Source organism: Mizuhopecten yessoensis, unplaced genomic scaffold (genome assembly GCF_002113885.1).
Source record: "Mizuhopecten yessoensis strain PY_sf001 unplaced genomic scaffold, ASM211388v2 scaffold2091, whole genome shotgun sequence".
Taxonomy (NCBI): domain Eukaryota; kingdom Metazoa; phylum Mollusca; class Bivalvia; order Pectinida; family Pectinidae; genus Mizuhopecten; species Mizuhopecten yessoensis.
In genome coordinates, this window is record NW_018404373.1 from 122,052 (window position 1) to 147,474 (window position 25,423).

Sequence of the window (25,423 nt, forward strand, 5' to 3'; positions counted from 1 at the left end):
TTTTATTCTGACTATATTGGGAATGGGACCAAGGGGTTTTAGATCTGGAAAAATCTGCATTGCTTGCATCCAAATTATACTCTTACCATATTAAAGGATAATATTTTGATTGAATAAGAAAAAAATGTGGGGAAACCACTGTAAAAAAACCCTGAATAGGATAACCAAGTACTTGGGTAATGGTATAGCCATTTCTATTAACATTGATATGGGATGAGCTCCTATTGATACACGTGTAAGAGAACATTTACTGTTACCACTGATACCCTACAGAAGGAATATTAAAGTACAATTAAATTGATTTCTTTTGATATACATGAAAGAGATAATCTACTGCTTCAACTTCATGATACCCTGTAAAATATACATTTGCTGTATAGCCGTATTGCTTACATCAATAGAAAGTATGCGGAACATGAAGCTTATAATATTAAGTCACTGTTTTCTGTCCATCCTAAAGGATGAAGGATCACAGTCCCTGAAAACAACAGCTCGTGAGTACCTGTCGGCTCTGGGGAGCGAGAAGATCGAGAACCTGGGTTACAGGGATACCTGGTGCTTTGTCACAGTCAAAGGAAAAGGTAAGGTCATTCTGGAAAGGTCAATATTCACAGATACATAAAGGCTTCAAAAGGCATTTTTTGGCGGGTTTAATGGCATTTAAGAGCGCTACAGACATCTGCTTTTGACAACTGGAAGTGAACAAGCCACCCTCAGACTTTTGACCCCATATCAATCTGCCATCACTTATTAAAATCTACTAAAACTATACGTTTTTCTAATGTTCAATATCTAGATTTCATTCAATGTAAAATACAGTGCATGTCAACAATTATCTATTTGAATTACTCGGAGGCACTGTATTTAACCGTAACAAATTTTAGGTAGTGATTACAATCGTTTGAAACACTTGCTGGTTGTCTGATTTAGTTGTGTGAGTCCTATACCAGGGTCAAGGGCAGAGGTACGGTCACTGCTGAAAAGGTCAAGCTGTGTTCCTTTATAAATACCTCCCATGTAAACAGTGTAAAGTATATAAGTACACTTATATATGTACATGTATGTCGGTAAAATATAGACAATAGATATGATATAATTCAACTACATCATCCTAAACTATTCAGAAAGTACTTTGTATTGAATTGAATTTTCCCCCCCACACAATTTTGCTGTAAGGTTTTAACCTTTCTGTATGTGTTTTAGGGAAAGTGATAGGTGAGACCCATGCCAAGGCACCAGATATGTCTACCTGGGCAGAGAAAGTCTCCCTCCAGACCAAGCTCCCCCTGGTGGCAGTGAAAGGTACATCAGTATTACCAATATGTAATGAAATAAAGGCTTGAGTTGACAAGTATTTTGGTAAACTTTGGTTACAGAGAAAGCGCAATGAAAATTAACAACACTTTGTTTTAAATTTTATTACACAATACACTGGGACATTTTTGCTTCATAAGGTATTGCACCTCACATGAAAACTCTGTAATTACCCAGTGTTAATTAATTTCACCTATTTTTTACAAGGGAAATACTTTGTACTGTAAGCTGTATGCAGTTCAGTTATTAAGTAGCTCATAGTAACATTCAGAATGTTAACCAGTGTTATTTACATGTAAACAAAATAAAATGTTACAGTGCTATTAATATATAAACAGAAAATAGGGATTGAATGACATGATTTACATGTTTACAGAAAGTGAATGTCCCTGGCCAGACACTGCAGAGAACAAGAGAAGACAGACTTTCTGTAACAAGTTTGAGGGTTATGGACCTACCTGTAGCTGTACCAGTCCAGAATCAATCTCCTTCACACTTAACCTGGTTAGTAGACAAGCAGGTATTTTGAGTTAGCTTTAAGGTTTCCTGTCCCACTGCAGACACAACACTAGAGAGTTCAATTGTGTTTTTGTCTCGCTGCCAAGCGAGGCTATGGTGTTGCTTTTCCGGCGACAGCGTCAACATTAAGTTTTTGCGTTTAAGTTAGTTTCACTGAAAGTATAAGTGCTAGACCAACCAAACTTGGACCATAGATGCATCTGAGGTAATACATCCCAACCTATGCATCAAATGTAGGATGCGGGCTACCTTTCATGGTCCATTGACTTTGTCAGTATCTCCATCAACATTAAGTTTTCAGTATCTCCATCAACATTAAGTTTTTGCGTTTAAGTTAGTTTCTGTGATATGTGCATCGATGGTGAAAGCGTGGCACAGGCGAGACATATCAATCTGAATGGCTTGTTTTATTGTTATAACCTCCCCTTACTTTCAGTTCGGATATATCCATCTTAATGTGCGGCCAGGCCAGTGCCACCTGGTCAGCAGAAGTGCACTAGCCAAACTGCACTTCAGGTTTGGTCACAAAGATTTACGATTTTCTTTAAACCAACCATCGGTTATGAAACTTCATGAGGTTTTCCACCTTGGTAAATGCCTTTGTGTCTGTGAGAATGTGTAGTTATTTGCAAAGTTAAAACACAAAGCTGATACAAGGAAAAAACTTATTGTTAATATTGTGATACAACAACAGTTCATTTCTGTATTGCGATACAATATGATATGCCTGTGTGTTGCAATATACCGGTTTTCCAATATATGGTGACAGCCCCAGTATCGGTGTGTGTTGATGGTGGACTGAAACATTACAACAGATATACACGAATAAATATTATAATGATTTTTGTCATGCAGGACTCTACCAAGCAGTCATTCAGCTAATGTTTGGATCTGATGCTAATGGCGTTATATGTAATTGAGCTTTCAAAATCTATTTTAGATGTGGTAATGAAATAAATTATGACGCTGATTAAGTCTTGCTCTGGAACTGAACCAGGTTTATCACCAGTGACCCAGTAGTGCTGTTGATTAGAGTAGCTGTCTAGAGTTTGGAGATTTCAGAATTGATTCCTGGTCTGAATTTTCCCACTGCTGTTTCATTTACTGAACTAAATATACCCATGGAAGGTGGTTTAGGGTCTCATGTATCTATGTGGTAGAAATCTTTATAGGAGGGTGGAGGAAAAGAAGGAAAAGAGATTGGACTGAATACATGTCTGTACAAGAAATAGTTCTGATCTCAGTCTGTCTGATAACTTATTGCTATGGTTACAGAAATGAAATTGAATGAAGATTGAGGATAAATTGGAAATGCTGTACCTTAACTGATTTCAAATCATTAATTTTCTTTCAAATATCTCATTGGTAACGTGAACATTTATACAACTTCAATTCTTCACATCATTAGTTTCACATTTTTGTCAGGATTATTACATTAATTGAATGCAATTTCAATTGGCTCTAACCTTTGAATTCATGAATGCCTGAAACTGGAATTTTTTCCTGCATTGGTTATTTAATGGCAGTTCAATAAGTACTCGAAAAGTGAAATAATAATATTGCCATAAAAGTTACCGGTATACAATAATCTATCATATTTATATTTAATCGTTTAGTTGGAAAACAACAATATAGCTGATGTTCCAGTAGTGGTGATCGCCAGTAATCGACCCTATTACTTGTACAGGTAAGACACCAGTCCTTTTATCATACAAGTGTAATTTTGTACCTCCAGCTGTCAATCTAGCTGTTAGTAGAGAAACAATTGTTACACCAATGACATCATACAAGTGTAATTATGTACCTCAAGCTGTCAATCTAGCTGTTAGTAGAGAAACAATTGTTACACCAATTACAGCATACAAGTGTAATTTTGTACCTCCAGCTGTCAATCTAGCTGTTAGTAAAGAAACAATTGTTACACCAATTACATCATACAAGTGTAATTATGTACCTCCAGCTGTCAATCTAGCTGTTAGTAAAGAAACAATTGTTACACCAATTACATCATACAAGTGATAACATACACTGTGTTGTTAAACTTTACAACAAACTTAGTTTACTGTGTGAAACTGTTAAAACTTTGCTTTTCTCCTTAGAATGCTGCGCACCATGTTGTCTGCTCCTGGAGCCGATCCCAAAATGGTCACCGTGTTTATTGATGGATATTACGAGGTAAATGTGGAGATAAATCATATAAACGGTTAGCTGAACATCATTGAAACACAGCAAAATCCCAAATTGTAAACATGAATTTGATGTTAATTAAATTGGTGTCATACATATTAACTAAAACCTGCAAGTAGATATAGTTAAACCAATAATGAAAATTGCAATGTTCTATGAATCGGGATGTTAGTCAGTCACATGATCACGAGATGGGTCATGTGACTGTCCAGTTCTCGCCACGAGGAGGCCTCCCATGTAGAGAACCGTGCCAGGGCTCACACTGATATTAATAAGGGTGGAAAGCAGATTGGTCTTGTAATAAATTCCTTTTTAATATAATCATTTAAAGGGAAAATATGTGATACTCAAAGTAGACATTGTCATATTACTGCCTGATCAATAACAGTCATCTACTGCCATTTCCTATAGCTCATGACCTTCCACTTCCCCTCCCTGACAGCTTGACTACATAATTCATTGCTAACTTGCTGTACATCTCCGTTTGGATGTATTCAGTAACGTTCAAGCATTAAGTTTTTAGACAAATTTGACAAACTACAGTACCATTATTTTCTGGCAATATTACAGACAATTTATCATCAGTGATGATTAACACATGTTGGGCCCCAACCTAATTTATTGGCCGTGGTTATGTTATAACCACTGCTTAGTGTTAAAACTGCTTCAGAATTTTTCTTCCTCCTAGCTTCACTTCTGTCATATACAATAACATTTCCCTCGTTTTTCTGCGTGTACGTTTGTTAAATATCTTACTGAAATTAAAAATGCTGTTTAAAAGTGGTAGTATCTATAAATCTATGTATGTTCTGCTGAGAAAGATGGAGTTGTGGAAGGGAAGTAACTCTTTCAAGAATTGAAAAATAAAAAATTGGCAGATGTATAGAAGGGTTATATTAGAAAAAAATTAAATATTGTAATGGAATACAAACTTGCTTCTAAAAATATAACATTAATAAACTTATTCTAACAGATCTAAATAAGTACTATATTATATATTAAAAGTCTTTAGTAAAATGTTGGGAATTTTCTCATCAATGTGAGCCCCGTCATGAAAATGATAAAATTTTAAATAAATGAGACATATTTAGTTATGCATAATCTACAATGAATAGTCTGGTACAATTATGATAGGTATAAACAAAGCATGGAATGATGATTGGTGAGTGTATGTATAATATCTCATGAGGCCTACGAAAAAGTTTGGGAAGAATGTTATTTAATTTTTTTTATTGCAGGTTCAGAAATATATTTGAATAGGAAATCAAGTTATGTTTATAATCTGTTGTAATTTCATGATGCAACAGTGTTGAAAATCAACTCAGCACTTCTCTGTCCTTGAAAATACCTTGTGTATGTTCAACTTAAGAAATGCAGCGGAATTTTTGTTCATATTTGCATCCATCCTGGAATTTTACTCCCGAGAGACAAATCCCTCTGAGAGAGTTCCACAGACTAACGTGTAGCTATATGTTACATAGCTTGACATGAAAAATAGTTACATTGGCAGACACACATTTTCATTAGAAATATCATATCTGTGATATACAATTAGTACCTGTTATGCATCAATTTTGGTGTAATATTAGCTCCTGCTTAAAATAGAAAAAGTGATGCTGATGACTGTTAGCAATATTCATAGGAAAAATTACAGCAACTTACAAACTGACAGGAAAGCTCACTTAAACATAGAACATAAAACAGTATATTTTATATTACAAATTAACCCTTTCACCCCCAGGTAACTGCAGTAGACTCTACCATACATTTATCTGGATGAGTCCATTATAGTCTACAGTGGTGAAAGGGTTAAAGGTATAGAGGAAAAGTTTTGAAAATCGTATTAAGTTGTGTACACATATGATTACAATCCCAACACAAATGTTTGATGACTTAAGTTGTACTTCAGCTGAAAATATGAAGGAAAACCTTGGAAAGAGAATTTGAGTACGGTATACTGTCTACCCCGTTAAGTTAGCAGCACATTCATCTGATGATGATTGCTGTTGCTGAAAGTACGAGTTGACTTCCCACATTACCTGTAATAGATCTGAGAGGTTTTACACTTCTGTTTTGTTTGTGACAGGAACCCCTGGCTGTCACCACACTCCTGGGCCTCAAAGGTATACAGCACACACCCTTAGGTACTAAAGCCGCCAGGATATCACAGCACTACAAAGCTAGCCTCACAGCCATCTTCAACCTCTATGTGGTGAGTCAAGTCATTTTCAACTTCTATGTGGTGAGTTTATAGTCATTTTCAACCTCTACGTGGCAAGTTATAGACTTTTTTTAATCGCTCTGTTGTGAGATTTAACACACATTTTCAACTGATGCATAGTGAATTTACAGTCCTTTTCAATCTCTTCGTGATAAATTTACATCAATCTGGACTAAATATATTTACTGAAGGTGAATAAAGCATGGTGTAAAAAAAAAGACTTTACATACATACATGTACACGGTGTGACTACTATTAGGTACCATAATTATATACATTGTTGATCTTTATTTAGAGAGTTGAAAGTCAGCCTATGCACACATATACTGGATTTTTTCCCGTTCCATTTAAACTTTGCCATCTGTTAGAGAACAGCTTTAACTTAATAATAAATGTATATGTATTAGTAATTATAAACAGCGAACTTTACTAAGTATTTCCTCAGCAAAGGCTGAAACTGAGCAAAATTAGATTATATGGATGAAGGGAAAATATTTTACATGACGGAAATTTCCCGATATACAGTAGTGAGATTAAAGTCAGCCTTCACAAAGTGAATTTTCAGCCAACATGCACGGACAATACAGCTACACAATACATAACGGGTTTTAACTAGCTTGCATTTTAGATTATTCGAGACACACCAATAAACTGTAATCAGACCCAGTGATATTTCAGACACATACGTTTGAGACCTGGGCCCGTATTCATGAAACCGTTTGAGGTCAGGACTTATTTCTTGTTTCGGTTATAAATTAATAAAAAACTCATATTTAGTCAACGATTATTGACATGATTTAAGCGAGTTACAAGAAGTTGGTTTGAGCACAGAATCAATGCTCTTAGTAAAGAGACTTCCTCAACAACAAAGGAAGTTCAGAACTCACCTGAAAAAAGTCCTACAAAAATCAATGCACACTATCAATCAAATCCGTTTCCATGCTTGAGGTACAGATTTATCTTAACGTGTATATATTTTTGATTTTCAGGACTCAAAGTATGCGATTGTTATAGAGGAAGACTTGGATGTCAGCCCTGATTTCTTCAAGTAAGTAGTTTTTGTCATACTAAATATAAATACTAAATAAAAATGATGTGAAATATTATTTAAATAATACATATTGTGTTGAATATACAATTTTTTATCAATTTTCAAACAATGAATACTGAAGTCTTAAATTATTAGAAAACGTTAGCTATAATTCTTAAAATATAAGACAATGCCTATTGTAGATATTACATTTTGCTGTTTAAAGATGTCATATAGTCTACATAACAACAGATCAATGAGAAAAAAATAATTTCAGATCCTATTGTTGAATTAAAAAACTCTAATTGTCAAAATTCCAAGTATCCATAGGTGCTGTGTGACTTATTTGTCTGTTTGATTGAGACGATGTAATTATGTGCCTGGTCAACAACATGGACTTTTAATCATTTGTTCTTTATGTCATTGTCTTATTTCGTTTGAGTATGATTGGTAGACCTTGGTGCTCTGTTTGTAAGAGAATCTATGTTACAGCTACTTCAGCCAGACCAAGTTTTTACTAGAGGAGGACCCCACAGTATACTGTATATCAGCCTGGAATGACCAGGTAAGTCAGAACTATCTGAAAATGTAATTATGTTCCTTCCCACCAAGTGATCGCTTAAATCCCAATACAAATAATTCAGTTTGAATTTCATTCTTCTTGAAAATATAAAAGATTGACATTTTGTGTTAAATTGTAATCAGTTTATAGGTACAGTAGCTATAGTGTAACTCAATCTAGGTACAGTAGCTATAGTGTAACTCAATCTGGGTACAGTAGCTATGGTGTAACTCAATCTTGGTACAGTAGCTATGGTGTAACTCAATCTAGGTACAGTAGCTATAGTGTAACTCAATCTTGGTACAGTAGCTATAGTGTAACTCATTTTGGTACAGTAGCTATGGTGTAACTCAATCTAGGTACAGTAGCTATAGTGTAACTCAATCTTGGTAAGTAGCTATAGTGTAACTCAATCTAGGGACAGCAGCTATAGGGTAACTCAATCTTGGTACAGTAGCTATGGTGTACCTCAATCTAGGTACAGTAGCTATGGAGTAACTCAATCTTGGTACAGTAGCCATAGTGTAACTCAATCTAGGTACAGCAGATATAGTGTACCTCAATCTAGGTACAGTAACTATAGAGTAACTCAATCTTGGTACAGTAGCCATAGTGTAACTCAATCTAGGTACAGCAGATATAGTGTACCTCAATCTAGGTACAGTAACTATAGTGTAACTAAATCTTGGTACAGTAGCTATAGTGTAACTCAATCTAGGTACAGTAACTATAGAGTAACTCAATCTTGGTACAGTAGCTATAGTGTAACTCAATCTAGGTACAGTAGCTATAGTGTAACTCAATCTAGGTACAGTAGCTATAGTGTGACTCAATCTGGGTACAGTATCTAAAAAGTGTGACTAAATCTAGGTACAGTAGCTATAGTGTAACTCAATCTTGGTAAGTAGCTATAGTGTAACTCAATCTAGGTACAGTAGCTATAGTGTAACTCAATCTTGGTACTGTAGCTATAGTGTAACTCAATCTTGGTACAGTAGTTATAGTGTAACTCAATCTAGGTACGGTAGCTATAGTGTAACTCAATCTAGGTACGGTTACTATAGTGTAACTCAATCTTGGTACGGTAACTATAGTGTAACTCAATCTTGGTACAGTAGCTATAGTGTAACTCAATCTAGGAACGGTAGCTATAGCGTAACTCAATCTAGGTACAGTAGCTATAGTGTGACTCAATCTGGGTACAGTATCTAAAGTGTGACTCAATCTAGGTACAGTATCTAAAAAGTGTGACTAGATCTGGATATAGTATCGGAAGTGTGACTCAATCTGGTTACAGTATCTGAAGTGTGACTTAATCTAGGTACAGTATCTGAAGTGTGACTCAATCTGGGTACAGTATCTGAAGCGTGACAAAATCTAGGTACAGTATCTGAAGCGTGCAGTATCTGAAGCGTGACTCAATCTGTGTACAGTATACCTTAAGTGTGACTTAATCTGGTTATAGTATCTGAAGTGTGACTCAAGCTTGGTACAGTATATCTAAAGTATGAATCAATCTAGATACAGTATCTAAAGTATGACTCAATCTGGGTACAGTATCTGAAGTGTGACTCAAGCTTGGTACAGAATATCTAAAGTGTGACTCAATCAGGGTACAGTATCTGAAGTGTGACTCAATCTGGGTACAGTATCTAAAGTGTGACTCAATCTGAGTACAGTATCTGAAGTATGACTCAATCTGGGTACAGTATCTAAAGTGTGAGTCAATCTGGGTACAGTAGCTAAAGACATTCTGAAAGATGTACAAAATGTACATACAAATATAAAAACACAATTAAATATAGATAGAAACACACCCAAATTAATTAGATACCTATTAATATTTCTGCACACACATTTATAGACATCAATATAACGGCACAGACGTTCTCTTACATAGAAGCAACAGTAACTGAAAAATCATGCTAAATATGACCTCCCAAATAATTATTATAATCTAGCAAAACATCTTACTGGACAGCTTTATTTAGCAGCACAGTAGTTTGAAAGTGAAAATAGTAGCCACTAGAAATAACTTGAGAATTGGTTAAAAAATTTAAAAGAAGAAAAAAGGGGGCATTGTTGTGAAAATGGTATTATTTTAAAACAGTTTCAATTTTCACCACCATGCTAGTTTAAATTGTATTATACAACTCGCCAAGACATGTATTATCATGGGAAAAAATAACAATTTGTAATACAGTAATAATTATAGATTTTCACACTGTATTTTCAGGGTTTGTCGTGAAAACAATTTTCTCATTGTGAGCACATGGATAAAATGGAGAGGCCACCACAGGTGGACTCGAGATTTTATCTACATGCAAGCGATGAGAAAATTGTTCAAACAACAAACACTGAAAATATTGTATGATAAACTATTTATCATCTATATACTACTACCTTATATATTTCTCCATTTAAAAAATTAAAGTAAACACCATGTTTTCCAAATGACTTCTAAGCGCAATGGTCGACAAACGTAAACAAATAGAAGTTTTGCGCGGAGGAATACAATGAACCTTAAAACTATGTAGAATTTGTGTTTAATCAATCCTATCGTCATTGGCTTGACCATATGCACATTTGCACCAGAAATGGTGTTGTTATTCTCACAATATTTTTCCGTAACTTTGTATTGATATGTTTATGATGAACTATTTTCTTACGCGGATCACTTTTGTGTGGATACTATTTCTGGTTTTGGACGTCATCTGGCGCGAGCAGACATTCTTTTTTGAGAAAATACGTTCCCAAGTGCTGGGATATGGAGAAAATACGTTCTCAAGTGCTGGGATATAGAGAAAATACGTTCTCAAGTGCTGGGATATGGAGAAAATACGTTCCCAAGTTCTGGGATATGGAGAAAATACGTTCCCAAGTTCTGGGATATGGAGAAAATACGTTCCCAGGTTCTGGGATATGGAGAAAAGACGTTCCCAAGTGCTGGGATATGGAGAAAATATGTTCCCAAGTGCTGGGATATGGAGAAAATACGTGGTCAAGTGCTGGGATATGGAGAAAATACGTTCCCAAGTCCTGGGATATGGAGAAAATATGTTCCCAAGTGCTGGGATATGGAGAAAATACGTGGTCAAGTGCTGGGATATGGAGAAAATACGTTCTCAAGTGCTGGGAAATGGAGAAAATACGTTCTCAAGTGCTGGGATATAGAGAAAATACGTTCTCAAGTGCTGGGATATGGAGAAAATACGTTCCCAAGTTCTGGGATATGGAGAAAATACGTTCCCAGGTTCTGGGATATGGAGAAAAGACGTTCCCAAGTGCTGGGATATGGAGAAAATACGTTCTCAAGTGCTGGGAAATGGAGAAAATACGTTCTCAAGTGCTGGGATATAGATAAAATACGTTCTCAAGTGCTGGGATATGGAGAAAATACGTTCTCAAGTTCTACTCAAGTTGTTCTCAAGTTGTTCTCAACTTCTTCTCATACTGACAACCAACGATAATGAACTATCATGCTACCGGTAGGTGGTATACAGTAGTATATAGATGATAATGTTTTAGTTATGCTTACCAGTTTATTCAAGTAGATTCAATTGTACGTAGACACTCTCTGTCAGCTTTTCCTTACTGTGACGGTAAATCCCTTGGGCACAAATCCTTTTCACTACTGTATAATAGATTATTTTTAATGTCCAAGGTTATTTCTGTGTCCTTTCGCTATGTTGGTGCTACCCTGGTTTGTTATGTTGGATGTTCTTCCATTTCCATATCTGTCTGTTAAACTTTAATAATTTACACTTATATAGTTACGTGTACACATCTTCATGCAGATTGTTTAGGTTACTTTATCTATGTAGGAAATGTTTTCTCATCAATCTGTATTGTTCAAAAAGGCCATTTCCTGTTCGTAGGAACATGTGTACGTAATGGTTCTAGATACTCTAGTGCTGGCAGCCAGGTCAACTGGTCTGTGTTGATGAATGCAGTACATTTAAATATTATTTATTATAAGTCCACTCCTGCTGGGTACAGTCTTTGGTAAACATGGGACCAAAACTTTTGACCTGGCCGATAAAAACGTTCACACTGCCAGTCTCTTGTAACCTTAATTTCCCATTTATAAAGGGTAGGTGTTCCAAGGTCATATAGGGTAAGTGTTCCAAGGTCATATAGGGTAAGTGTTCCATGGTCATTTAGGGTAAGTGTTCCAAGGTCATATAGGGTAAGTATTACATGGTCATATAGGGAAAGTGTTCCAAGGTCATATAGGGTAAGTGTTCCAAGGTCATATAGGGTAAGTGTTCCAAGGTCATTTCACTTTGAATGTTCTTGAAAACAGAACAGAAAGTTATGATGAAAGTTAAGAAGGCCCGATCTTGTGTCAGCTCTGATAATCCAGTTACTAAGATTTTGGCTGTTAAAAGCTGCGGGTCGAAGAACTTCACCATTCCTATCCCACTGCAGGCAACCACTATATAATCAATTCCGCTGTAATATTTTCATACGTATATGTACATTAACCTTTCCTTGTGAGTACATCAGTTTCATGCTGTAGTTATCTATTCCACATGAAATCTGTCTGGTTTATGGTACAAAAATGAAGGTGCAAGAAAACCAGGTTGACACTAGCATAGTTTTGTTAAATCACCATTTCTATGTCCCACTTTATTCCTTTGACAGGAATGCATATATTGCAACCAAGGTAAATCGAATATGAATCCAGGGGTTGTTTTCAAATGATTTTGCCTATAACAGATTGCTTGGTTTTCCTTGTCCGTCTTGAATCAGTAGACGCTGGAAATAAGCAACACATTCTACAAATTTCTCAACTCATTCCTTTAACAAAATATGAAACAATTTTTAAAAATGATAAAAAACATGGTCATGGAACACAACAAAACATAATGTTCTTAAAATTTATTTCTTAGATTATGGTGGTGGTTTGGAAAATTCAGTTGTAAAATATTAAAAAAGCTATTTTCACTTTCAAACTGCTGTTATGGTTAAAGCACCTCAAAGATGAAGATCAGGTCAGTCTGTTGATGTCTTTAATGCAGGTTAATCAGATCAAAATAACGTCTCTGTCCGCTAGTCATACTCAATGTCGCTAAATAATAAATTGTTAAGTGGTAAGTCAGAGAATACCGTCCAATCATCACTGTTTGTTATAAACTCAAAATAAGGATTTGGATAAGAAGTCCTTTTGTTCTTTTATTACCGATCATTTAGTTCCCCTTTTTGAGAAGTGGCAACAAAAAACAAAAGCTTGTGTCCTAGTCCCTTAATGTTATACCTTTCATAAAATGTTTTTTGTCTTCGTTACAAACTGCAGTGAGTGTCAATTTAATTGTCTTGTTTTCTATTGAGTATTGCAAATCATTCACCCCTACATATTTTAACTGAACTTGCCCAGTCTTTGATTTGGTAATGTCCAAATGTGACTTAAGGGGTGAATAGGTTAAGGCTATTTTCACACTACTGAATTATATATACAGAATCAGGTACTAATATAATGGCATACCCCAATTTATGAAAAAGTGGTTTTGTATTAAAAATGAAAGGCTTTATAAAGTAGTTTGATATCAAAGTTAAAAAATAAGAGATAATATACATCAGTAATATTTACGATACATACAGTAGCACAAGATGAGAGGATATTTCATTTATCTGAAATTAAAACATCAGTAAACCGCAAATATTAAATCAAATAATAAATTACTCAAATTATATCAAATAACAAATCATTTATCTGAAATTAAAACTTTGATAAACCACAAATATGAAATCAAATAATAAATTACTCTATATATATATATGACATTAGATCAAAAGGTAGATACAACAGTCGTATTAACATGAAAATAAGAACAAACGTAAAACAGTATCAAGAAAGGAAATTGTACAACATTAACCTGAAATACAAGCAACAGTTCAGTTATTATATTGTAAATATTAAAGAGAACTTAAACCATTACCTGAACATGTTTTGTATCTGTTTACAAAAATAATCATTTAAACAAACAGCTGAAAACATGAAAATAAAATTGAATGTGCAAATCAATAACATCAGGGGTATAACCAGTCCTGTCAGGACCTGTCCCTACTGTACTGTGTAGTAGGGGTATAACCAGTCCTGTCAGGACCTGTCCCTACTGTAGCGTGTGGTAGGGGAATAACCAGTCCTGTCAGGACCTGTTCCTACCTACTGTACTGTGTAGTAGGGGTATAACCATTCCTGTCAGGACCTGTCCCTACTGTCCCCTGTAGTAGGGGTATACCCAGTCCTGTCAGGACCTGTAACTACTGTACCGTGTAGTAGGGGTATAACCAGGCCTGTCAGGACCTGTCCCTACTGTACTGTGTAGTAGGGGTATAACCATTCCTGTCAGGACCTGTCCCTACTGTCCCCTGTAGTAGGGGTATACCCAGTCCTGTCAGGACCTGTAACTACTGTACCGTGTAGTAGGGGTATAACCAGGCCTGTCAGGACCTGTCCCTACTGTACCCTGTAGATTCTATAAGACATCCTTGTTGTATGTAGGGGTATAACCAGTACTCTCAGGACCTGTTCCTACCTACTGTACTGTGTAGTAGGGGTATAACCATTCCTGTCAGGACCTGTTCCTACTGTACCGTGTAGATTGTATAAGACATCCTTGTTGTATAGTCCTGTCAGGACCTGTTCCTACTGTACCGTGTAGTAGGGGTATAACCAGGCCTGTCAGGACCTGTCCCTACTGTAGCGTGTGGTAGGGGAATAACCAGTCCTGTCAGGAACTGTTCCTACTGTACCGTGTAGATTGAATAAGACATCCTTGTTGTATGTAGGGGTATAACCAGTACTCTCAGGACCTGTTCCTACCTACTGTACTGTGTAGTAGGGGTATAACCATTCCTGTCAGGACCTGTTCCTACTGTACCGTGTAGTAGGGGTATATCCAGTCCTGTCAGGACCTGTCCCTACTTTACCGTGTGGGAGGGGTATAACCAGTCTTGTCAGGGCCTGTCCCTACTGTACCGTGTAGTAGGGTTATAACCAGTCCTGTCAGGTCCTGTCCCTACTGTTCCCTGTAGTAAGGGTATAACCAGTCCTGTCAGGTCCTGTCCCTACTGTACCCTGTAGTAGGGGAATAACCAGTCCTGTCAGGAACTGTTCCTACTGTACCGTGTAGATTGAATAAGACATCCTTGTTGTATGTAGGGGTATAACCAGTACTCTCAGGACCTGTTCCTACCTACTGTACTGTGTAGTAGGGGTATAACCATTCCTGTCAGGACCTGTTCCTACTGTGCTGTGTAGATTGTATAAGACATCCTTGTTGTATCTAGGGGTATAACCAGTCCTGTCAGGCCCTGTCCCTACTGTACTGTGTAGATTGTATAAGACATCCTTCTTGTATGTAGGGGTATACCCAGTCCTGTCAGGACCTGTAACTACTGTACCGTGTAGTAGGGGTATAACCAGACCTGTCAGGACCTGTCCCTACTGTATCGTGTAGTAGGGGTATAACCAGCCCTGTCAGGACCTGTCCCTACTGTACTGTGTAGTAGGGGTATAACCATTCCTGTCAGGACCTGTTCCTACTGTGCTGTGTAGATTTTATAAGACATCCTTGTTGTATGTAGGGGTATAGCCAGTCCTGTCAGGACCCTGTCAGGACCTGTCCCTACTGTACCGTGTGGGAGGGGTATAACCAGTCTTGTCAGGGCCTGTCCCTACTGTACCGTGTAGTAGGGATATAACCAGCCCTGTCAGGGCCTGTCCCTACTGTACCGTGTAGTAGGGTTATAACCAGTCCTGTCAGGACCTGTCCCTACTGTCCCCTGTAGTAGGGGTATACCCAGTCCTGTCAGGACCTGTAACTACTGTACCGTGTAGTAGGGGTATAACCAGCCCTGTCAGGACCTGTCCCTACTGTATCGTGTAGTAGGGGTATAACCAGCCCTGTCAGGACCTGTCCCTACTGTAACCTGTAGTAGGGGTATAACCAGTCCTGCCAGGACCTGTCCCTACTGTACCGTGTGGTGGGGGTATAACCAGTCCTGTCAGGACATGTCCCTACTGTACCGTGTGGTAGGAGTATAACCAGTCCTGTCAGGACCTGTTCCTACTGTACTGTGTAGATTGTATAAGACATCCTTGTTTTATGTAGGGGTATAACCAGTCCTGTCAGGACCTGTCCCTACGGTACTGTGTAGATTGTATAAGACATCCTTGTTGTATGTAGGGGTATAACCAGTCCTGTCAGGACCTGTCCCTACTGTACTGTGGAGATTGTATAAGACATCCTTGTTGTATTTAGAGGTATAACCAGTCCTGTCAGGACCTGTCCCTACTGTACTGTGTAGATTGTATAAGACATCCTTGTTGTATTTAGAGGTATAACCAGTCCTGTCAGGACCTGTCCCTACTGTACCGTGTAGATTCTATAAGACATCCTTGTTGTATGTAGGGGTATAACCATTCCTGTAATGACCCGTCTCTACTGTATCGGGTGGAGACCATGCCAGGGCTAGGATGGTTGCTGAAACGAAAACTCTACAAAGGAGAGTTAGAATCACAATGGCCTACTCCAGAAAAGGTGAGATATTATTTTATTTTCAATGAATCCCTGTTATAGAGGAGAGGTTCCTTTACTTCTATATTAGTTATTCATGCAGGTAAAGGCCTTAATTAAGAAATACATACATAGCAGTGTATTTTTTAATCTGTATAGAAAAATAATAATGAAGAACAGCTCATGACGTTTAGGAATAAATGATATGTATGCAAGTCCTACAAAACAACACTATAAGTTGTGTAATAATTGGAGAAATCTGTTAAATATAATTTAAAACCTCTATTCTGTGAGAAAAACATAAAGGCATAATTATCAAGTTTATAATTTTACCATCAAATCCATTTTCTTCTGGTTTCAGATATGGGACTGGGATATGTGGCTTAGAACAAACCACATCAGGAAGAATCGGGAGTGTATTATACCCGATATATCTCGTACATATCACTTCGGCTCCAAGGGGCTCAACATGAATCCATACTTCCAAGATATTTACTTCAAAAATCATTCACTTTTAAAGACACCCAATGTGAAGTTAAAAGATTTAGACAAGTAAGGAATGTTTCATAGAGCTTTGTTATTATCAACACATTTTTCTCAGGATTCTAGCTATCACTGATTACAGTACAGGTTTTAAACAAAGCAAGTGGGAACACAAATAATTGGTTAGTAGTATAAGCATCAATAACCATACGTTACAATAAATGCATATTGTTAAAAAAGCAAAAACAAAAGTCGAAGGCAAAATATATATATGTATAAAGAGGATCAAAAAAGAGTTTGTGCAAAATGTAAGTTTGTCATAATAAAGCTTGTTTGTTGTAATTTTTTAATATATTACTGTCTGGATGACAAAGTATATACAACAGTTGTACTTACATGAAAATGAGCACAAATGTAAAACATTATTAAGAAAAGAAATTGTACAATATAAACCTGGAACTCAAGCAACAATTAAGTTATTATCTTATTATCTGGATAACAAATTTACAGGTGTCAGAGTTTGGGTTAGATATACGCTAGTGCTATACTTCAAATTAGAAATTACCAATAATAGCAATTTAATATCATTAAGCAATTGTATGAGATTAGTATACAAGCACTGATGAAAATGTGAAAGCGACATAGACATTGTAGAATAATACCACTGTAAGGCATGGTGTTTTTTTAACGAGCTATACAATAAAAATATTCAAATTTCAGCAAGAGTAGTGTTTGCTTTTATTAAGGAAATGCAAAAGATGAAAGAAATATGAATAAATCTAGAAAATAAAAATAAATAAAAAATAAATGCATTTATAAAATTGTCACCCTGATGTAGTCCCTATATGATTCGTTTCTACATACCAGCAACTTTTTCTTGTCAGTAAATTCTGAGATGAATCAACTTAAATGCTAATACTGATTCTTTATGTATTTCATTTCAGAATGAAAAGAGATGAATATGAAGATTTACTAACAAATCTCATAAAATCTGCGAAGACACTAGATCATTCCAAAGATGCCTGTTCGGAGGAGTTTATACCTCGAGTCACAGTGAGCATCAGCTTATTTGACCTGGTTGTCCAAAAAAATGTTGACGTATTAGTTATGTTAATATTTTTGAAAGTATGTTTCAAAGAAGTTGGTTTTTCCTCTCTTTATATTTGGGAATGTTTGCCCTCATATCCCCAATGAGATTTAGAGAACAAGATTGGGATCAGTTGGATACCATGCTGAAAAAAAAAAAAGGGGGAACTGTTTGATGAAAAAAATAGAAAGAGGAGAAGAAATTATACAGGTTTTCAAGTTGACTTTTCATTACCTGTGGTTAAGTGGAGTTTTAAACACTGCTTAAACTGGTATATAATTATTATATCTATTCTCAATGTTAAACCAGGAATGCTAATTGACATAAATTGCATGTGAAACATGACAGGCCTAGATAGACCATTTTCAACCTGTGCTTATCTTTCACCAGTTGAATCTATATGATATATAGGTAAAATTTTAAAATCTGACAATCCTGCAACAGAAAAGAGAGTAGGAACAAAAGCTACAGAGAGTAGTTCAGAAAAGGAAGTGGTAGGGTATAAGAGTAGACCATTTTAGGGGCCTTCCTCACATTGACCTCCTACAGTGCAACGAAACCCGTATGGGTGGAGTCATGTAGGCGACTAACTAACTAAGGGGCCTCCCATATTGCCCCACAATAGATTTGTTGGGCCTATTCTCCCAGATTCAGTGTGAATGATACAGGAATGGAGGACAGTAATTAATCTATGTCAGTAACATTGTTTTTTTTTAAATATCAGTTTTACAAGTTGTCTCTTCAATATATTCAATAAATCTTCAATATTTTTCAATGCATGTAATACTCTTTTTAGGATGGAAAATTTGTGATGTATATAAGCATGAATACAACAACAGATTTCGTCACCTGGAAACAACTTGCCAAGGTAATAACTGCTATCACTGATAACGATCCCCATGACACTATCACGGTAGCTAGTGACAGAAACAAATTCACTTTGGCTGTCAGTCTTTATCATCAGGCATTTTTTTTCTTCTGTAAATGATTTAAATACTGCAAAAGTACTTATTTCAGCAAACTAAAACTTAAATGTACAGCTGAATTTCAACAGGCTAGCGCATAGAACAATTAGCGCACCCAAAATAATGCTATAGAAAACTATATACAGGAACTTCCATTGTTACAGCACGAAGAGCACAAAAATTAGAACAGTGCTAAAATACCTATGTATGCTTCCATTACCTATAAATGATAGAATAAGAGTTAAGTGACACTTACTGCTAGAGTTAATTGTGACACTTACTGCTCGAGTTAATTGTGACACTTACTGCTAGAGTTAATTGTGACACTTACTGCTAGAGTTAACTGTGACATTTACTGCTAGTGTTAATTGTGACACTTACTGCTAGAGTTAATTGTGACACTTACTGCTAGAGTTAATTGTGACACTTACTGCTAGAGTTAATTGGTTAGAATGAAAAATGTACACAGAGGAACTTGCAAAATCTATTGTAAGATATTTGACCTTTGATCTTTCAGTGCTACCATTTATGGGACTTGGATGTACGAGGTTTCCACAAGGTCAGTAACAGGACAGGGTCAATTGATCGGACATGCCAGTATAGACTTGGGGTTAAACACAGGGAAAATCAAAACCATACTATGTTCAAATCCTGTCGTATCACACAGGTTGTTCTCAAATACAGGTGTCAGTAGACCAAGGTTTCATTGTAATTGTTTGATTCATCACTAGTTTCAATTTGATAAAAAAAAAAACAAGCAAAGAGTATTATCTACCTACAATCAACTCCCTATCTGTACCTATCTGTACCTATCGTACCTATATGTACCTATCTGAATCTAGACATACTTATACAATGCTGTTAAGAACTGCAAAACCACTTATCTTTTAGGGGAAATACATTTCCCAGTAATGCTAATAAATTTGTAATCTTTTTACAGAGTATGTGGCGACTGTTTATCAAAGGAAGTCAGGTGGTCGTGGTAGGAGTTCCGGCGTCAGCCTATGCGTGAGTACGACACACTGATTAGGGGGAATATCATTTGACAACAGATGTCACATCATTAGAAAAACTCAGGTGGTAGATAATACATGAAACAGAATATATCTGAATCCTGAAGTCTTCTACGGTAAATGTGAATTGTGACTATTTAGCCGATCTTTACACACAATCTACCGGGTTCAATCTCCGAAGTCGTAGTACGCATGGAATATTCAGAGAAAGTGTTTTTCTCCTGCCTACACAACTCCAACAACCTAGGTGGAGTATAAAATGGTCTGGGGTGGATGTTGTGATATCTGTGTTGTAGCATTCAAGTGAGGTGGCACTATTAAATGATGCCCAGTCCCACTACAAACAACACAATATATCTCCAGCATATGCAATGTATATGCTAATTGTATACATTGTATATCTATGTACTGTAAAGCGCTTTAGAGTGGCTTATTCTAGCTAGATAGGGTGCTATATCAAATGTTGTATATTATTATTATTATATTATTATTAACGTGGGGGAATGAAATCTTCTTGTAGACTGGCCTACATTATAACGAATGGAGGTGAGCCATTGGTTTTTGAATGCTTTCACTTCTCTTTCAGACACCTGAAGCCAGCTGCTGTAAAGCCTATCTACATTCCAGAACCACCCAAGAAAACCTAGTCAACATTGGACAAGAGATTGGAGACTGCCCATTAGAGTCTGAGAGGTCACAGATTACTCCATTGTATGTAAAGAAACTCCTGTGTCTTCAGTCAGAAACAGTGAGGTGTTAATGATAAAACAATGTGTTTACTAACATGTATTATCAACAATCTTCTGTGATGTCATATAATGACATAACTCTCTACTGAGCTGGACTAGGTACACTCACAACAACTTCTCTATCTAGTTACCTTAATACTAACTAGCTGGAATAGGTACCTGTATAATAATACCTGTCTACCTAGCTGATATAGGTACCTGTATAATTACACCTGTCTACCTAGTTGATATAGGTACCTGTATAATTACACCTGTCTACCTAGCTGATATAGGTACCTGTATAATTACAAATGTCTACCTAGCTGATACAGGTACCTGTATAATTACACCTGTCTACCTATAGCTAGCTGATATAGGTACCTGTATAATAACCCCTGTCTACCTAGCTGATATAGGTACCTGTATAATTACACCTGTCTACCTAGCTGGAATAGGTACCTGTATACTTACACCTGTCTACCTAGCTGATATAGGTACCTGTATAATAACACCTGTCTACCTAGCTGAAAAGTGCCATACCTTGTTCCACAGTGCAATTATCCTATTCTGATATTAATGATCATATGAAAATGATTATATGATGAGAGTGAGAAATCTAGATTTTTTTGTAGTCGTTTATTACATGGAATGAGTGTGAAGTCTTTTATTGTTGATTTTGGGAATTATTCTGTATTTCTTTTTTTTGAAAGTATAAAGTATTTAAATATCTCTGAATCCTAGGTATGCTTTACTGAGGAGATATCTCTGAATCCTAGGTATGGTTTACCGAGGAAATATCTCTGAATCCTAGGTTTGGTTTACAGAGGAGATATCTCTGAATCCTAGGTATGGTTTATCGAGGAGATATCTCTGAATCCTAGGTATTGTTTACCGAGGAGATATCTCTGAATACTAGGTTTGGTTTACAGAGGAGATGTCTCTGAATCCTAGGTATGGTTTACTGAGGAGATATCTCTGAATCCTTAGTATGGTTTACCGAGGAGATATCTCTGAATCCTAGGTTTGGTTTACCGAGGAGATATCTCTGAATCCTAGGTTTGGTTTACTGAGGAGATATCTCTCAATGATAAAGATCTGTAAAGGTGGCCTAGCTACTTGGGAAGATCTCTCTAATCCATTATGTCAGGAACATTCCAAGAACATTTCAGTATATTTTTTGTTCTGTGATAAATCTATTGGGGGATATATAAATGTTTCACCTGATGTTTGAGGTTCTGATTAACCTGCGTGGTTACTGGGATCCAGTTAGATATTGCATATTGTAATTTTAAGTAAGACCAGTATTGTTGTCAGTGTGTGTATAACTGTTGGTAGTGCTTGTAAGGAGCCTGCTTGTCCAGAGATATGGTGATACTAGTTACTTCATATATATATATATCAATCTGACTGAAGAAGCCCTAGAAGGCAGAAAGGCCTAGCGGACGATCTGAAAGATTTTTGTTTTTATTCTATATATATATATATATATATATGTGTGTGTGTGTGTGTGTGTGTGTAATTAAGATTAATTAAGTTTACCACATGTAGGTATGTGGGATAGGGAAATTTCCCGAAGTCCTGCACAAGGGTGTAGAATTTTGGCTGAGAACTTTGTCAAAGCCTCGGTTCTGACCCACATTCTACAACCTCAGGAAGAATTTCCCTATCTCACATAGCTATATAATGTTTGACTATTTTCTCCCACCTCTTACCCAGAAATATGGTAAAAATTGCCAAAGACATTGTGAATGCAGCAGCAAAGATAATAGATTTTCTAGACAAATTAACCAAGAACATAGTAGGAAAGAGCAGGGAAAAGGATGATACGGCTGTATACCAAAAGTAGGCTTTAACATTAAAAGGGTTTGGAAAAAGCATGTTAAAAAAATGTTTATTTCCATGAGGCTATGTCAGATGCACACTGTCTTGGCAGTAGGTATTCTTCCGCTGACCAAAATTAGAATTTATGACAGGTATCGTATCGAAATGATGTCATGTTGCGGAATATCAGCTGAAATGGTGCTGAACATTCTGAACACAAACGTTAGTATGTACTCCTTAGTCAAGATTTGGAAAAAAATGTAGTTCCCGAACAAGGATCACTTGGTGTTCCTATATATGATAGAGTTATTCCACATGGGTGTTCCACGTGGGACACATGTATCTTACAAACGCAGAGGTGGAAGAAATTTATATCTTCTATGTTTTGTTTGAATGTGATTGTCTCAGTACTTAAAAGACTATTTTTTCTGACACATTTATACATGTGTAGGAAAGCATGTCAGAAAACGGTCACTTGGTGTAGTAGGGAAAACTGGGCTGTCTCAAGTCTTAAGAGTGTCTAGTAAGTATGATGTCATTGAGTGAGAGTTTTGAGAGTATTTGATACATATGTTGTCAGTGAGAGTTTTGAGAGTATCTGATACATATGTTGTCAGTGAGAGTTTTGAGAGTATTTGATACATATGTTGTCAGTGAGAGCTTTGAGAGTATCTGGTGTATTTTGTCAGTGAGAGTTTTGAGAGTATTTGATACATATGTTGTCAGTGAAAGTTTTGAGAGTAACTGGTGGTGTATTTTGTCAGTGAGAGTTTTGAGAGTATCTGATACATATGTTGTCAGTGAGAGTTTTGAGGGTATTTGATACATATGTTATCAGTGAGAGCTTTGAGAGTATCTGATACGTATGTTGTCAGTGAGAGTTTTGAGAGTATTTGATATGTATGTTGTCAGTGAGAGTTTTGAGAGTATTTGATACATATGTTGTCAGCGAGAGTTTTGAGAGTATCTGATACGTATGTTGTCAGTGAGAGTTTTGAGGGTATTTGATACATATGTTATCAGTGAGAGCTTTGAGAGTATCTGATACGTATGTTGTCAGTGAGAGTTTTGAGATTATCTGATACATATGTTGTCAGTGAGAGTTTTGAGAGTATTTGATACATATGTTGTCAGTGAGAGTTTTGAGAGTATCTGATACGTATGTTGTCAGTGAGAGTTTTGAGATTATCTGATACATATGTTGTCAGTGAGAGTTTTGAGAGTATTTGATACATATGTTGTCAGTGAGAGTTTTGAGAGTATTTGATACATATGTTGTCAGTGAGTTTTAAGAGTATTTGATACATATGTTGTCAGTGAGAGCTTTGAGAGTATCTGATGGTATATTTTGTCAGTGAGAGTTTTGAGAGTATTTGATATGTATGTTGTCAGTGAGAGTTTTGAGAGTATTTGATACGTATGTTGTCAGTGAGAGCTTTGAGAGTAGCTGATGGTGTATGTTGTCACTGAGAGTTTTGAGAATATTTGATACGTATGTTGTCAGTGAGAGTTTTGAGAGTATCTGATGGTGTATGTTGTCAGTGAGAGTTTTGAGAGTATTTGATACGTATGTTGTCAGTGAGAGCTTTGAGAGTAGCTGATGGTGTATGTTGTCACTGAGAGTTTTGAGAATATTTGATACGTATGTTGTCACTGAGAGTTTTGAGAGTAGCTGATGGTGTATTTTACTACCGTGTACATGTATCACAACAGTGGGTCAACAGAGAATTTTCTTTCTGGTCAGATTCCGTAGTAGTGCTGATTATCACGTAACTAAGGGTAGGATATCATATTAGCCCCGGTATTTGTATCCTCTCCCTCTTCCATACTTTATACGATGAATCTCATACTATTTATTCATAAACACAATGTATTTAGTTAATGCCCTCCTGACATTAGATAAGAACAAGTGTGATCTTTAGACAATCTGGGTTCGTGGGTAAACCGGACAATCCTAGGTCAAATTGTTTTACATTTTGGAAAAGTTATGCCATCTAACGTGTCTATTTTGAACACAGATTAGGTAGCCTGTCAATATACATTTTGCTGTATCACCTAGGTAATAGGTAAGGGAGAAAAAAGCCCGGACTTTCTGTTGATCCAGACTGGTACAATGGACACCAGATTTGTGATTGTCTTGATAATTGTTTGGTAAAGGTATTTAGATTTCACCTCATTAAGGTATAGGGAATTCTACATTTCTTTCCTGTTAAATTCTATATATACACATTTACCTCTGTGCTATCCACTGATGATGGTTTTATTCTGTGTTTTGCTGTTAATTACTATCTTCATGTAGATCCTACATTGATACAGGAAGCAGTAGATTAAATGACAAACCAGCATGCTATAAGATAATATGTGAAGCCTAGGATGATGGGTCCATGCGCTGCTTGATTTTGTTGGGTCAAACTTTGGTAATTTCTGTCACTGATTTTTTTTAAATTTTGCACAATACCTTACTTGTCAAAAGGATATCGAATTTGAGGGTACCTACTTTTGTTTTTCAGCAAATTAATACCAGAAATAAAACTTCTAAATTGTATTTGTCCTACAGTAATCTGGAAATAGTACAACTTTAATAATTCTATATTTTGCTATAACGGCGTAATACATATATCATTTTCATACATATGGTGTCCTTTATGTACTGTGCAATATATAGATTTAAATGCATTTTAATTAATAAAAACCTCAAGAATGTATAGTGTTAAGGTAGTAATGTTTAAATGTAGTGGGGACTCCATTGTATGGATTCTATTTTAAAGGAACAAAATGTGTCTAGGACTTTTCTTAATCAAAGGAATGATTATCTTCCAAAATTATTGTATTATATTTTGTTTCGATAGCGTACTGCAGGTAAGAAAATGGCTATTACAGGTGTGATTACAATTAGAGGGAGTGTGGGGAGGTACTTATAAATTCATAACATAGTAATAATAAAATAATAATTTGAGGTTCCTGTATA

General features: G+C 36.3%; 1 protein-coding gene across 2 annotated transcripts in view; it reads left to right on the forward strand.

Moving 5' to 3' along the window:
* LOC110445144 (protein O-linked-mannose beta-1,2-N-acetylglucosaminyltransferase 1-like) overlaps window positions 1-22,074 on the forward strand; it is a 48,046-nt gene extending 25,972 nt beyond the window's left edge. For both annotated transcript variants that reach the window (XM_021489568.1, XM_021489569.1), the window contains 15 exons: window positions 461-581; window positions 1,204-1,302; window positions 1,691-1,818; window positions 3,450-3,520; window positions 3,933-4,008; window positions 6,107-6,232; window positions 7,231-7,289; window positions 7,764-7,836; window positions 16,254-16,382; window positions 16,720-16,910; window positions 17,786-17,894; window positions 18,725-18,796; window positions 19,411-19,452; window positions 19,834-19,901; window positions 20,493-22,074. In XM_021489568.1, the coding sequence (XP_021345243.1) occupies window positions 461-581; window positions 1,204-1,302; window positions 1,691-1,818; window positions 3,450-3,520; window positions 3,933-4,008; window positions 6,107-6,232; window positions 7,231-7,289; window positions 7,764-7,836; window positions 16,254-16,382; window positions 16,720-16,910; window positions 17,786-17,894; window positions 18,725-18,796; window positions 19,411-19,452; window positions 19,834-19,901; window positions 20,493-20,553 (1,425 nt within the window). In that variant the 3' untranslated portion in view covers window positions 20,554-22,074. The remainder of the gene's footprint in view (window positions 1-460; window positions 582-1,203; window positions 1,303-1,690; window positions 1,819-3,449; window positions 3,521-3,932; window positions 4,009-6,106; window positions 6,233-7,230; window positions 7,290-7,763; window positions 7,837-16,253; window positions 16,383-16,719; window positions 16,911-17,785; window positions 17,895-18,724; window positions 18,797-19,410; window positions 19,453-19,833; window positions 19,902-20,492) is intronic.
* Window positions 22,075-25,423: the final 3,349 nt, after the last annotated feature.